Source organism: Apus apus, chromosome 2 (assembly GCF_020740795.1).
Source record: "Apus apus isolate bApuApu2 chromosome 2, bApuApu2.pri.cur, whole genome shotgun sequence".
Classification (NCBI taxonomy): Eukaryota; Metazoa; Chordata; class Aves; order Apodiformes; family Apodidae; genus Apus; species Apus apus.
The window spans coordinates 63,004,700-63,019,628 of record NC_067283.1 but is presented as its reverse complement, the minus strand read 5'-3'; the positions used below and the strand labels follow the sequence as shown (position 1 = coordinate 63,019,628).

Genomic DNA, 14,929 nt, shown 5'->3' with positions numbered 1-14,929 from the left:
CGGGAGAGCCGGGAGGGGGAGGTGGCCCCTTCTGGCGAGACCCCGCGGAGGGTTCGGCGGCTGGGGCTGCTGCTCGGGGGTCAGTTGCCGTCGGCGGGGGAACCGAGCGTAGCGGGGATGTGGTGCGGCCGTGCTGCGGGCCCGGTGCGGCCCGGCCAGGCGCCAGGCAGCCGCTGGCCCGCGGGCACGGAACGAGCCTGCCCGGGGGGCCCTGAGGGGAGCCGGGCCGGACGGCGGGTCGGTGTCGTCTTGTGGTGAGGCTGCAGTACCGCTTCTGTACGCCTGTAAGCCTGGGGGTAACAGGCCGGGGCTTTGTCGGGAGACACCTGTTGGTAAATAGAGTTCTCTTCCACCTGGGTGGGAGTTCTCTCAAGTCGGAAGAACTGCTCTCTTGACAGGCGCGAGAAGATCAAGCCGGGGCTGCTGAAATAGACGAGGCCAGGGACGGTTTTGTTTGGGTCAAGACATTCCGTACACTTCTATCGGATTTTATTTACTGACATAAATTTTTAAAAGATAAATGTAAACTTCTGTAGGTACAGCTTGGTAGTACAAGAAGACTATGTTAACTTCTAGCTTTATTACTGCCTTTTATTTCAGTAGCTGCAGAAATCTGTATTTATTTATTTGCTTGTGAACAAGAGATCTCATGCATGCATGTGGAACTCCTGCAGGTATCGAGTACAGTGTTATAACAAAAACCTTTATGGTGTTTGTAATTTAAAAAAGAAAGTTGTGAATGACTTTAGCTAAAATTTACTGCTGCTTTCTTTCCGTTCTTTCCTTCAAAATTTTAAACTTCTGATGAGGACAGAAACCTAGAGGAGTTCTGAAAGACCTTAAAAATGTCAGACTTTGACAAAAAACAGAGAAGATGAGCAAAAAGATTAGTAGTGCCTCTGCTCAGGGGAGGGAGGGACAATGTGGCCACTGTTTTACCTTGTCAGGCAGTCAGGCAGTCTTAATGAGAAAAACCTAAGCAGGAAACACATTTTGTCATAGAATCACAGAATGGTTTGGGTTGGAAGAGACCTTAAAGATGATCTAGTTCCAATCCCCCTGCATGGGCACCACCCACTAGATCAGGTTGCTCAGGGCCCCATCCAACCTGGCCTTGAACACCTCCGGGAATGGGGCTTCCACAACTTCCCTGGACAACCTGGGCCAGTGTCTCGCCACCCTCACAGTGAAGAATTTCTTCCTAATGTCTAACCTAAATATCCCCTCTTCCAGTTTTAATCCATTACTTCTTGTCCTCTCACTACAAGCCCTTGTAAAAAGCCCCTCCCCAGCTTTCCTGTAGCCCCTTCAGGTACTGGAAGGCTGCTATAAGGTCTCCACAGAGCCTTCTCTTCTTCAGGCTGAGCAGCCCCAACTGTCTCAGTCTGTCTTCATAGGAGAGGTGCTCCAGGCCTTTGATCATCTTTGTCGTCCTCCTCTGGACTCGTGCCAACAGCTCCATGTCCTTCTTATGTTGGGGGCTCCAGAATTGGACACAGTATTCCAGGTGGGGCCGCACAGGACCAGAGTAAAGAGCTCCTCTTCTGCAAAGGGAGGACGAATGCTTTTTGGACAGTAACAAGAACTCATGATTTTCTGTTCTCTAGTCCTGCATGTTCATACCATGGCTTTTCTTCTTTTTTCTTTTTTTTCCTTTTTTTTTGTCCTCAGGATTATTATACAAGAGGATTTGGACCTTGCTTAAAAAGGTAAGAATTGTATTTTGGCTGTATTCTTTCTTTTGTGTGCCACTGAAATAAAATAAGCTTATTTGTTTTGCCAGGAGCTCTATTATATCAGATGTTTTTCTGGTAGAGTAAAAAAAAAACAAATCAGAACTTTTTTTTTTCCTTCCCTATATTGATTTGATGACTTTGCCTGTTTGTACATACTGTCAGTGGTATAAAGTAGTGTAATGGATATCACCTCCCCCACAGTGTTCTTTACTAATAGACTTTTCACAGCTTTTGTTTTTGTTTATCCTATGCTGCATTTTATACATTTTTGGATTTTTTTAATCTAGAAGTATGCTAAATGCTTAACTGCCTTTGTGAGGTGCATCCTCTTTGTGGCATCTTTATATTCCCATTGAGGTCAAATGCAGATGTGTAATGGTTCAGATTATATGAAGTTTTATTTTTAAGTGTATTTTGCAAGAGTGAAGGACTCATACTGGGAAAATGTACAAATGTTTGACTTACGTTCTAATTCTCAGCCTGAATTTCCTGTTACTGAAATCTGGTTTTAAAGAAATAAAGGCCTTGTGTGTTCTTCACTGTCAGATAGGAAGGTGTTGTATTTTCCCTCTATACTCTGTGAAATGTGCTTGTGTGATTTCCTTAGTAAATTTCTGAGATGTGTACAAACCCCAAGTTTCCAGTGGTAAATCAGACTTTATTCTGGCTAAGAGTTACACACAGCAGTGTGAGGCATGTAATTAATGCAGTAACTTTTTTTATAGGCTTCTTTAGCAAATAACTTTTTTTGTTTCCTGAAAACTGATCTGAATCTTGAGATATGGTGGGATATCCATATATATATTTACTTTCTTGTGGAAGATATACTAAAATATAATTAAAATGTAATTATATTATATGAGCCAGATGACAATCTGACTATTTCGTATCAGCTAGTTATAGTTATTTAACATCTTGTACCTGAGGACAGGAATTCTTATTTTCCTGTCCTGACAAATAAAGCAATTCCAGTGAAAGACCTGTGTGATCAGTAATTCTAGGAATAGTTTGGTTTGTTTTCCAAAGGACTATGAAGTCATACTGAAATACTGTACACCTGTTTTCAGCACACAAGTAAGACCCAGAAAAGCCTCTGAAGCAGGCACTTAAGTGCTGTATCTTTCCTGAGATGTGAGTGGACGTGTATCTGTCACATAACAGGAGCTCAGTATTTCACTGATACTTGACATGAGTAAGAATCTTGTATCTTGGATATGTCATGTTGGGAGCTACAGGGTTTTTGAATCAGAATATTACAAAGTACAGATTATTTAAAAAAACCTCCACTCTGTGTGGTTTGTAGCTTCCTTTCTGCCTGTGTTTGAGATACTAGGGGAAGAGGGCATCAGGAAATATCTCTGGATGCTTGTTTGCTTTTATGTGTTCAGTAGCTGTCATACGTGTGTTATATTGCAGGGATCTGTAGAAATTTTCTTTGAGAACATATGGAATAGATGCTAGGCCTTGGTTTTCTGTTCAAATGCTTGCTAACAGCGGTCTTCTTTAATGCCTCTGGCAGATGCCTGCTGCCTGTGCTTCAGTGCTTGAAGATATTGAAGATATTGTGTCAGCAGAAGACTTGAAGCCTCAGGATCGACAGTTTGTAAGAAAGAGTGTTTTTCCAAAGGTTCGAAAACGCAATTCACAAAAAAATATTCAGACAGATGATGATGATCCCCCAAGTGACAGGTAAGTCCTTCCATCAATCCTGTCTTGTTGCTTTTCTCATATCTTGTGTGCACTGTCAGCTTCTGAAACTAAGGTGGAAGTTCTCGTTATATCTTAATGTAAGATCTGAATGCAAGATAAAAATGAGTAAAATAGTGTTTATAAAATGTAGCAATAATGGATCCTAAGCAAATTTGTTTCCCTAGACATACTTTCTGTAGAAATCAGTTATGACTGAAGTATTGATTAATGGAGTAATCATGGAAAAATGGTTCCTGTAACTTCAGCTTGTTTATATAAAATGTCTGACAAATTGTGTGCTTCACCTTAATTATCTAAGTAGAAACTGAGTTCTTCAGAATGTAGTCCTGGAGTAACCTGTTGACATCTGGAATGAGAAATATAAACAAAATTCTGGGAATCACGGAAGAGTTTAGGTTGGAAGGCATGTCTAGTGTTCATCTTGTCCAACCACTCTGCACAGTCGGGGCCACCTAGAACCAGTTGTCCAGGACCATACCTAGGTAGTTTTTTAATATCTTAAAGGAGACTCCACCACCTCCCTGGGCAACCTGTGCCAATACTCAGTCACCCACACAGTGAAAAAGTGTTTCCTAATGTTCGGAGGGAAACACTTTGTAAGTTTGTTCCCATTGGCTCTTCTCCTGTGACTGGGCACTGCTGAAAATACCTTCCCCTCAGGTATTTGTTTACACTGGTAAGATCCCTCTTAGCCTTCCCCAGTCTAAACAGTCCCATCACTCTTAGCCTTTCCTATTGTGAGCGAGATTCCAGTCCTTTAATCATCTTTGTGGCCCTTTGTTGGACTATCTCGACTACATCCATATCACTCTTGTGGGTGCATCCCATGGTGCCCTGGTACTTAAATATGTCTAGTTTACTCAGTCTTTCCATCTGGCTTCTGGAACTTGGAATTTCCAAAGGCCACACTTTTTGTACATACATCCTGCAGGTGATACAGTGAAGCTTCTTGTGAACTTACTGTTTTATTTCAGTGGAAAAAGTGTGCAATAACTACAGAATCTATTTTTCCTTCTTGTGATTCCCCTAAGAACAGAATCAACTTTCTGCTCTAGTGTAATTAATTAAAATACAGATGAATTCAACTATTGACTCTAGTTTCTACTGCAGTTCAGATATCTAGATTTTGCTATGTTGGGTCTTCTTCCCCATTAATTTCAAGCTGGTGGATAAAATTTCCCCTATGTTACAAAGGTGAAAATAAAGTATGTCTGGAATGCTAAGGAAATTAAATCTTGGTGTTTCATTAGTGTTCAAAACAGATTTTATAAGCATAACAATATACCCATCTATGAAGCCCTGTAAAGGTGCATTGACCCCACTCTGTCAGAGTGTATATATAGCTGAACTGGTCATCTGTAGATCCTTCACACTAGCACTTCATTCTCCTAAGTATTGAGGTACTATTTATTATCTAACAGGGATTATTTTAGTGTTTTTGATCCAAGAAAGCACATTGAATGTATCTTGTTTAGACAGTAGAAAGTCTAAACACATTGTATGTAATGATCATTAATCTTCCGTCAAGAAATTCTATTACTAGGTAGGGGAAATATCTTTTAAAAAAGGAGTTTGAAGGGAGGAAAAGTACATGTGTCATTCTTGTCCTGATATCTCGAGCTCATTGGCACAATTATCCAAGGAGTTTCATTGAGAGCCTCTTTTAGGTTTTTTCTTGCTTCTTAAACCATTGTGTGCTAGGTCCATGATGCCCATCTGTCATGTTGCTCCTGTAGCCCAGAAAGGCTGGGATATGAGCTATCAGATGTTAGTGTGGCTGGTGGTAAGCTTAAGTTAAGAATTTATAAAAATGGTTTATGTGGGTGAAGCTCCAATCAATAGGAGCCATAGTATCAAAAGGTTGCAGTGCAGCTCCAACAGTTTGTTTACTTGTGGCCTAATTTCAGTGCAGTTGCTTGAAGATCTCTTGTTAAATGATAATTATCAGAAAGTTAGTTGTTTAGTTTTTGGTGTAGTGTTGTTTGGTTTCATTTTGTTCCCCTCCCCCACAGCTCTTTTACCTTCTCCATTGTAAAACTTTTCTTGCCACCCCTGGATCGACCCTGGCCACCAACCGAGCAGCTTGCTCACTCCTCCTCCCAGTGGGCTGCAGAAAAGAATTGGAAGAGCAAAAGTGAGAAAACTTGTGTGTTGAGATAAAGACAGTTTAAATGAAGGAAAGAGTAGGGGAAAACCAGCAAGTGATGCAAAAACAATTGCTTACCAGCTCCCACAAGCAGACTGATTCCCAGTTGATCTCAGGAAAATGGCTAGCTTGGAAAGACCAAATCCCCATTATTGCTGAGCATGATGTCATCTTGTATGGATAATCGTTTTGGCCAATTTGGGTTAACTCTTCTGTCCATGTTCCCTCCCAGCCTGTTGTCCATCTTCAATCTGCCTTTGGTGGGGCAGAGCACAGTGGGAAACAGTTTTTGCTGCTGTCCAAGCATTGTTCAAAAATAGCTGAAACACAGGTGTGTTAGCAACACTGTTTTAGTCTCATACAAAATACAGCACCATATGTGTTGCTGTGGAGAAAGCTATGTCACTATGTCAGCCAGACTTAATGCCCACTACACTAAAATCACATAATCATGGTGTTTTTCCCCAGCGTCTTTTGGAGTTGTTACTGTTTGTGTTGCTTATTTTATGTATGGAGAATTACAGTTAATCGAGTCTGTTCGGTGGGCTTAAAGGGGAAGCTTGCTCATCCTTAACTTGCCTCTTTCATTCATTTTTACTTAACAGCATTATTCCTGGTGCTCAGAAAATCTGGATTCGTACATGGGGATGTTCTCACAATAATTCAGATGGTGAATATATGGCTGGACAACTGGCTGCATATGGATACAAAATTACAGGTAACAATATCAGACAAGTCAGATAATTCCAGTTTTTTTGTGTGAATGTTCAGACCTGTCAAGCTATCATAAAATGTTTTTAGTTGTAATTGCACTTCAGTAAATCCCCCTTTGATATCTTTGGTTTGAAGGTGAGGAGGTAAAACATTTTCCTGGCATTAAACGTAATGATTACAAGATGAGTGCTTTCAGAATGGTTAGGTTTTTCTGACAGGGCAACCATCTAATAGATGCCATGCAGTGGCTTTTGTGGGCATTTTGCTTGCTAAACTTAAGAAAAGTTTTGGTAATTCTTGGGCAAAATCTAGGTCGTTGTCTGACTGTGGAACCCGAGAGAGAAAGACAGGAAGGGAGTGCGTTCTCAAAGTTGTGTGTGTTTGCTGCTAGAGCAGATATGAACTACTTTGTGTGAATGATCCTTTGTTTTGGGGGTATGGGCTGTGTCATGGAGGTGGGATGATACAGGATTATATCTTGTACATTCAAAGGATCTGAAAATGCTGTTCTTTCTTTTCTTCCAAACATTCCCCATGATCTTATTCTGCCTCTCTGAACCCCAAAAAAAGAAACCTTGTTTGTTCTGCCCACGTTTCATCTCCTTGATGCATAATGTGTTGAAAGAAAAGCTGTAGAAAGCTGAAAACATAGATTGACATCATGTTTCAATGAAGAACTATTATCTGAATACTTTTTTGTGGCTTATGACTACACAAAATAAAAGTTAAGATTTTACTATTTAATTAAAATTTTGATCTGTCTTGCATTTACATGTGCTTCCTGCTTGCACTAAAAAAAATGTAAAGTTGTCTTTCTCAAAGTTTTGCTACAAGTATTTTGTTCCTGATTTCACAAAGTGTTGTTTCTTGAGCATCTTGTGGTATTGTTAAACAGTTACATCTCGTTTTCCTTTTTTGTGGTTGATCTTCCTGCATTTATCTAGGTAGAAACTGGATACTGAATTCAAGTGCTGAACCATTTTAGAAAACCAAGGTGATTCTTTATTTAGTAGTGCTACTCTGCAGCAGGTGTGCTATTTTCACAGATTAGTGGAGTGCAGGTCCAAGAAGACTTATTTGTGACAGCTCTTTGTGTAAGACTATGCATGAGTTCTCAGTTTTGGCTTGTTACGACTTTGTTAAATTTAGCTTCTCGTTACCTTAATTCCTCAAATGCCTAGTGTGCTGCCTCTGGCTTGTCGAGATTTGGATCGCCATGACATGCTTTTGGAATTTTACTGGGAAAAATGTAGGAAAGACAGAGTGTGGGGAAGGAAGAAACTTCCTAAAATTTTCAGTACTTTCTAATTTTAAAAAATAAGTGTTCATAACTTTGGAATAGAAGTAATTCTAGAATCTGAAACTGAGAACAAAAAACTGAATGGAAGTTGCAGTAGCTGGGAGAGGAATACCTACAGAGTAATCTTGGTAGTTGTATGTGAAATTGACTGCTAGTTTCTAGTCATTATTAAATGGATATCTTGATTTGGTTGTGGGGGTTTTTTTTTTGTATATATATGTACATATATTGAATCAAACAAAAAAAAGCCCCAAACCCAGTGCTGGTGCGGTAGGCAGAAATTTTCCTGTGTGATTTCTTTATGAAATCAGGTAACTTCTTTTTAAGATAATATGTCTAAGGACCTCTAGAAGTTACGTATTTGTTCAACAAAAATCCCATAATGGCTAGGAATTCTGGCTAATGTAATTTTTTACAAATCTATTTATTGAATGTTCTCCCTTATAGGCTGTTCATGAAGCTGGGACTGAGTGCAAATATTGCAAGTATGGTAGCTGTAAGTGAGGATGTGAAGTGGTGAAGAGGACAGCTGCTTTTCTGCTCAATATAATGATGCTTCTGGCCATAAGTGCACTTGAGTGCTCTTATTACTGCTTGGACTCGTGATAATGTCTGTCAGGATTTCAGGCTGGGACTGATCTCTTTAATGGACTTGGAAGGCAGGATGTAAGGTACCTTCAGCAACTTTGTAAACTGTGCCAGAAAGGGGGAGGCGATGATAGGATGAAAACCAGTGCTGTGGTTCAGAGGGACCTTAGTAGAAGAAGGGCTAATGGAGACCATATGACATTTAGCAAAGGCAAATGCAAAATCCTGGGATTGGCATAACCCCAGCTAATGGTGAAAGTGGGGTTGGGAAAGCTGACTAGAAAGACGATTTGCAGAAAATGTTTTGGGATTTAGGTAAAAAAGAACTGAACATGAGTCAGCAGTGTCCTCTTACAGCAAAAAAAAAAAAAGGCAAACTGCATCCTAGGCTGGGTAAGCAAGAGTGGACAGCAGGTCTGAGAAAGTGATGTGAGAGAGCGTTTGAAGTGCTGTGTCCGGAGATCCGGCTTGGGCCCAGTTTTAGACTCTCCAGGAAAAGACAGGGGTTGATGTAGTGGAGTGGGTCCAGTGGAGGACGGCCAAGATGGCTTGGGAGTATGCAGTGTATGAAGAGAGACTGGAAAGACTATTTCTTCAACCTTAAGAAGACAAGGCTCATGGAAGATCCCAGTTGCTGACCAGAGTACTCAGTAGGAGGGTACAGAGAAAATTGAGTCAATTGCTTGTCAAAGGTGTGCAGTGAGACAGAAGACAGCAGAATCTTGCTCTTAACAAAGTAGCAGTTAAGATTTTTAGCATTTGATGCATAACTTAATGCTCATGCTGTCCATTTTACATAGAGGAAGTGCCAATATAGAAAGTTTCCCAACATTTCTCTAGTATCGCTCCTCAATCCTTTTTAAATAAAGCTTGTTATTTTTTTTCAATAGTAAGTAATCTAGGAAATTCAAATAGAATGTCAAGAAGAGATTTAATCTCTTTTTGTGCTATACAGTCAAATAGTTACTCAGTAATAGTGTTGCTTAACATAATCCAAATTCAAAAGATTTTTTGAAATTAAACTTAATATTGTTTACACTAAAAAAAAATACTTTGCAAGAGCTATTTTCTAGACCAATGCCTGCCTTGGTTGCTAGAATTTTTTAGTTTAATGTAATATTGTTATAAACTTGAGGAAAAGATAGAAATATTCACTAAGTTTAAAGATTATTAGCTATCCAAGATGCTGTGACAACAGTTACTTAAATAAAAGTGTTTTGGTTAGCTTGTTTCCTGTATCTTCAGAGGCTTTTGAGTCAATGTTTTTTGAAGAAATGCTGGAATAAAGTTCTGGTTCTAGGAAATAAAATGTGATTTTTACTTGCAGTTATTGCTCCATTAGAAGGGAAGTGGACAAGCACTGTTTCTAGGGTCTTTTATCTAGTTGCAAGATCGAAACAAAAAAATGGAAGAAGAAAACACGGTCTTTATTGCTAACTAGAAGTTGTAACAATGCAACCTGCCTTGTAACTTGACATAGCTGAAACTGAAGTTTAATATAATGATGTCTTGTAATTACAGAAATAATTTTTAAGACCTGTTTAAAAATCCTGTTGTAATGCTGTTCCTAATCCCTGTTTATTGTATTGATTTTGACCCATTCTTCATTTGAACTTTGTTCAGGAGATGCACAAGTCTGTTTTTTTGTTTTGTTTTTTCTTTTTCCTCTTGCATTTCATCTTTTTCAAAGTTGTCCTCTCTGTACAATTATCCTTTGCTTTCAGGAGTAGCTGTATTCTAAGATGAGAACTGAGGGCTGTGGTACAATTTCTCACAGTAAAGACAACCTCTGTTTTGGGAGAGAGCACAGTGTAAATTGGCAACATACAGATACTGCAATAACAGCAATGCTGATGAAAAATCAGGAACTGCATCAGCTTAAATAAAGGCAAAGGGAAACCAGCAGAAGAGCTGAGCCTATTTTTTATCTGCTTTTACAATGTGAAGGTAGGCAGTATTCTGAACAAATTTTGTTCATGACCCTGTGGAAACCCAAAGCTCCTTTGTTAGTCTGAGCCATGTATAGATGTGTGGAGCAGCTGCTAACAGTGCAGGATTGTACCATGGTACTTGTTCATGTTCTGAAAACAGTGTTGCTGATGGTGGCTTTACTGGTTCTAAAACTGATTCTGGTTTCTTGGCTGCATGACTCTGTATAGTTCAGATATGCTTGTAGACCTACTAGAGTGCTCCATTTGAGATAACTCTCTGGAGGAAGAAACTCTCATGATACAGACAAGTAATGCCTACTATCGAAAAAGAGGAAGTGGGCAAGCTGGAAGCTCTTAAATACTGCTTGCCAGTTGTTTGGGAAGGGAATTCAGCATGTGTGCCACTTCACAGTACTTTCTCGCTGAAAAATTGAACCAAATGTGCATGCTTAGATGGAATTGAGTTTTGAATCGGGTAGTTGTATTAGCATTTGTTGGCATCTGTAGGTTTCTGTTTCTGTGTAATGAATGGTTTTTGGCCCAGCCTTCTTGCGTGCGTTTTGATGGATCAGTTAGGCATGCTTGTTACTTTGTGATACTGCTTTTGGTTTGAGGATGTTCAGGTCCAAAGCATTCTGTCTTCACTCCTTGTAAAACGTGCTGGGAGGGAAGGAAAGGCATTACTAGTGATTTACAAGTACCAGAAGAATGATCAGTAACTTCCTTTTGGGATGAGGAAGCAAAAACTGTTATTAAACATTCAGCAAAGCTAAATCAGTAACAGTTTGTCTGCACTACACTTTTCTTGTTCTTCAGAAATTAAAGCTAGCATGGAACTTTCCTGCCTTAGCATGGGATTCCAGAAGCAAAAAGAAGTGTTGTTTTCTTGCTGAATCAATGGACTTAGCTTTGATTTAGCATATAGAAACTATGTTATATTAGGGACCCTTAGTTTACTTGTGCAATTTGAGACTAGTTTTTCTTCACGTGTCCTTTTTACCACCTCATGCAGTTTTTCTGCAACTTTGTTGGATGGAAACATGCTTGATTTTTCATGTCTTCCTTCCTGTGCCCCTTAAAGAGCTCATTGTGTTATTGTGAGTATGGTAATTGTTGACAGGACTGGTAACAGTGAGATTTGCCAATTCTTAACTGAAGCTTAGTGTTTGTTTGTAGTCCGTGTTCTATGTCTTACAACTCTGAAACTCACTGTGCAGAGAATTTACGCATTTCTCTAAAGCACATTTCAATATTTTTAAATACTGTGAAGAAATTGTCAGGGTTTTATTGCCTCTTCTAATTGTTAATTTTCTGAACACTTGTCAGTTTTGTTTACCAGTAGATATAGCTGAGGTACCTTAAAGACTGTCTGTCTGCTTGAACAGCAAATTTCAGTAGAAGAAAGAAGGAAGACGGCAAGGAAGAACAAATGCTCTGATCTACTTAAGACTTCACATTGAAAACAAGACAGATGTAAAAGGAAACATGCCAAGTCTGCTGATGGAAAAAGCAGATGAGGTGCTACAAATTATGATGGACATTGATGTTCAACAGCATTGCTTAGTGTTGATTGTGTCACATGAACCATGCTTTCTTAGACTTTCGCCACCCCCATACAAAACCAGCAAAGCATTCTGCAATATCAGTTTTATTTCTCCAAGTGGAAAATAAAGGAAATTACTAAGACTGTACAGGTAATGACTTGTGGTTTGTGAATAACAATTCAGAACCTGGTGCTTTTTTAAAAGTTATTTTATTTAAAGTACTTTTCTACTGCACAATCAAATTCTAAAAATTTTAGATTCTGATTTATTTTGATGTCCTAAATTAGAGATCTCTTAAAGAGGTTACTGTATTCTATACATTTGTTAAAATAAGCTCTCTGCAGTCTATGTAGTGGTTGATAAAGTATATTGACTGAGGTTTCTGCTGGCTTTTGGTGTATGCTTTTATTTGCTTCGAATCAGCAGTTGGTATTTTCATTTTTCTCTCTCCACCCTGCTGATAATGCTTCATAAGTATCATTTAAAACAGTAGTGATTACTATGTAGTTTTGGGGTGCTATAAGCCATCCTCATTGTGAGGTACTTTAGTATTCTTTTTTTAAGCTAAAAGACAAATCTTTAGTAGCTGTTCATTGAGTGCTTCATATTTATGCTTACCTATCAGAATTCATGTCAAGTCTTTACTTTTAGATTTCTACTTTTTAAATGGCTGTGATCGCAGTGCCAATTTAGAATAAAAGTTACTTCACAGTAACTTTTTTTAATGGGGAAGGAGATTTAAATACACAACCCAAACTACTCTGTTGATGAAGAGGCGTTTGTTTCCTCTGACAGCACTGCAGTCTTGAAACTCATTCTCTGAAGCAGCTGAGTAATGCAGAAAAGTGAACAGAGGTGTAAATCCTGTGGTGCTTTGTACCCTTGCTGAAGAATTCCCCTCTTGCCTATAATTTGTAGAATCACAATCCTGTATGATTTTTGCATTGCTTGATAACCGTACACACCTGTATTACTACTACTGGAAAAGATTTGTTTTTCAGGTTCAAACGGATTGATAATCTGAATGTAAAAGCTTTTGGTTGGGACTGAGAGGGGCAATAAAGTAACTTATTTCTGTACCTGTTTTTAAAGTGAAATAATTGTCTTAACAGTTCCAGCCATATGCTCGTGTGTTTTCAGAAGGTGTAAGTTACTCCTTGTCACAAGTTTGCATTGTGTTTTGAATCTTAGTGTTTTGGCTTGAAAACTGGTCTGTCACGCACAGCTAGTTTGTGAATGCTTGGGATGTGAGTGGTGAGATTTTTATATTTAACCTTGTTATTTCACTGCTGCTGAAATAATTGCTACAGTTGGACATATCAAGAGCCATCTTTGAAGCAGATACAAGAGTTCTTGTAATCTCTTTAGAATCTGAAGCTTTAGTTGCATGATGGTTAAGAGTTTAAGAGAGGGTGAAATAGGACGTAGAGGAAAGAAAGAGGTGATATTCATGGGATGGAATGGATGGGGTTGCACATGTGTAGTCTATCAAGATTTCACAATTCTTTAGGAGGGATACAGGTATTCCTAGTGCATCCTGAAGTGTCCTATAAGGCAATGAGTGGAATGATGGGTCTGGATATTGTTGGGGTGCGTTCTTGCAGTGTAGATTTAATACAACATCGTGCTGTGATTCATCTGCAGCCGCGCATGTTCCCCTGGTCTCTGTAAACTAACATATAATAGTTGTTTTGGCAGCTGTGTATTGCTGTACTACTGCTCCTGTGTTCCTGTAAAACTTCCTAGCATGTGTGTGGCTAAAGTTCTGTTATGTATCACCTCTGGCTTCTAGCTTGGCACAAGATATGTGACCTCTTTACTGTGAGTTTTTCCTACTTTGACTTCCTCAGGATCAACTTCTTATTCCCATTAGATAACTTTCTGTTAAGTGGAGTATCTAGCTTTGAGGATGTTACCTCTGTTACAGGATAGAACTCAAGTTCTCAAACTGGGCAAATGTTTCCCCTTTTCACTGGGAGAGCTAGAAAGAGCTAGTGTGTGTTTTTCCCTTCATAATGGCTTCCTGTATCACTGCTTGATCTGACAGGTGTGTATTCTTTTTCTTTATCCTGCTTAAAATCACCTGTTTTATAGTCCATCTAACAAATTAGTTGTTTTCTTTTAGTGTTTCTCCTTCAGAGTCACACCTGGCAACTGGGAGTAGGCCTGAGACCCTAAATAAATCCTCTGCACACAGCATTTTCAGACACTTGTACAGAGATGACAGGTAAAATTAAGCATATGTGCATGTTTAGGGTTCATTTTAGTGGCAAAGCAATTGGCTACATTCTCTAGTTGTTGTGCAATAGGGTTTAGTTCTAGCAGTGCTGAAGTTTGTGTCATCCAGGGGTATGAATTGAAAAGGATTGAATCATGGAAGGTAAATTTCAGCTTCTGGTAGCTTGTGGCCTAGTAAGTGGAATGTGTCCCTGTAGCAGATGGTTAAGCAATCAGTCAATGAAGCATAAATAGCAGTGATGAAGTGAGTCCACAGGTGATGGGAAGCTTTGTAGAGTGCTCTACTGAGACATCAGGTTCACGAACCTCATGATTCTTTGTGTTACAAAATTTATAAAAGCTAGTGGGAGAACAGACTGACCTTTTATAACCTGAAGAGGTTTTTGACCATATACTCTCAAAAGCAAGAGCAAGAACATACTCTGATCAGAGCATTTGTTAGAGGCACCTGAAAAAAACTTGCTTGTTACCCTAGGTAGTAGGGAATAATGGAGGAGAGTTAATGTTTACCTTGGGCTCTTGATGTAATTTGGCTATAGTTAATTTGCCACTAAAGGTGGTGCTTAGCTGCAAGTTCCTAGTTTTTGAGATATGTCTTGTTTAGGATGATGTTCTCTAAACTTTGCTGTGCAACTTTGCCTTAAGGTGCTTTTAATATATTTTGGGAATGCTTTTTCTGGCAGTTGCAGTGCGAGTGCCTGTGCATGTGTGAGCTTAAGCGAGTTAGTTTCTCTCTTGTTGCTGATAGGAATTTCAAATGTGGCCTGACTGATGTTGAAGTGTGTCGTGTCTCCCAAGTACAACATTATTGTCCTTCAGTCAGGCCTAAGGGCATGCTAAGAGAGGAGACTGCCATGTGATTATGGCTGGAGATAGTAGAAAGTCACTGAACAGATAACAGACTCAAATTGATTTTGGTGTTTTTCCTCATTTGGGAGCAAATGAAGTACTACTTAATCTTTTTTTTATTATTATTATTTTCTGCCTAATGTAGCTGACTGTAATTTCACAAAATTGTCAGA

At 39.2% G+C, this 14,929-nt stretch overlaps 1 protein-coding gene across 2 annotated transcripts in view; it reads left to right on the top strand.

Annotated features, from left to right (window-relative positions):
* Positions 1 to 14,929, top strand: part of CDKAL1 (CDK5 regulatory subunit associated protein 1 like 1) — a 418,797-nt gene that overhangs the window by 223 nt on the left and 403,645 nt on the right. Inside the window, exons 1-4 of one of the 2 annotated variants that reach the window (XM_051610859.1) lie at positions 686 to 1,507; positions 1,672 to 1,709; positions 3,256 to 3,425; positions 6,198 to 6,310. In XM_051610859.1, the coding sequence (XP_051466819.1) occupies positions 3,256 to 3,425; positions 6,198 to 6,310 (283 nt within the window). In that variant the 5' untranslated portion in view covers positions 686 to 1,507; positions 1,672 to 1,709. Of the gene's footprint in view, positions 1 to 685; positions 1,508 to 1,671; positions 1,710 to 3,255; positions 3,426 to 6,197; positions 6,311 to 14,929 lie in introns of those variants that run through there. The other variant, XM_051610858.1, reaches the window with a different exon arrangement.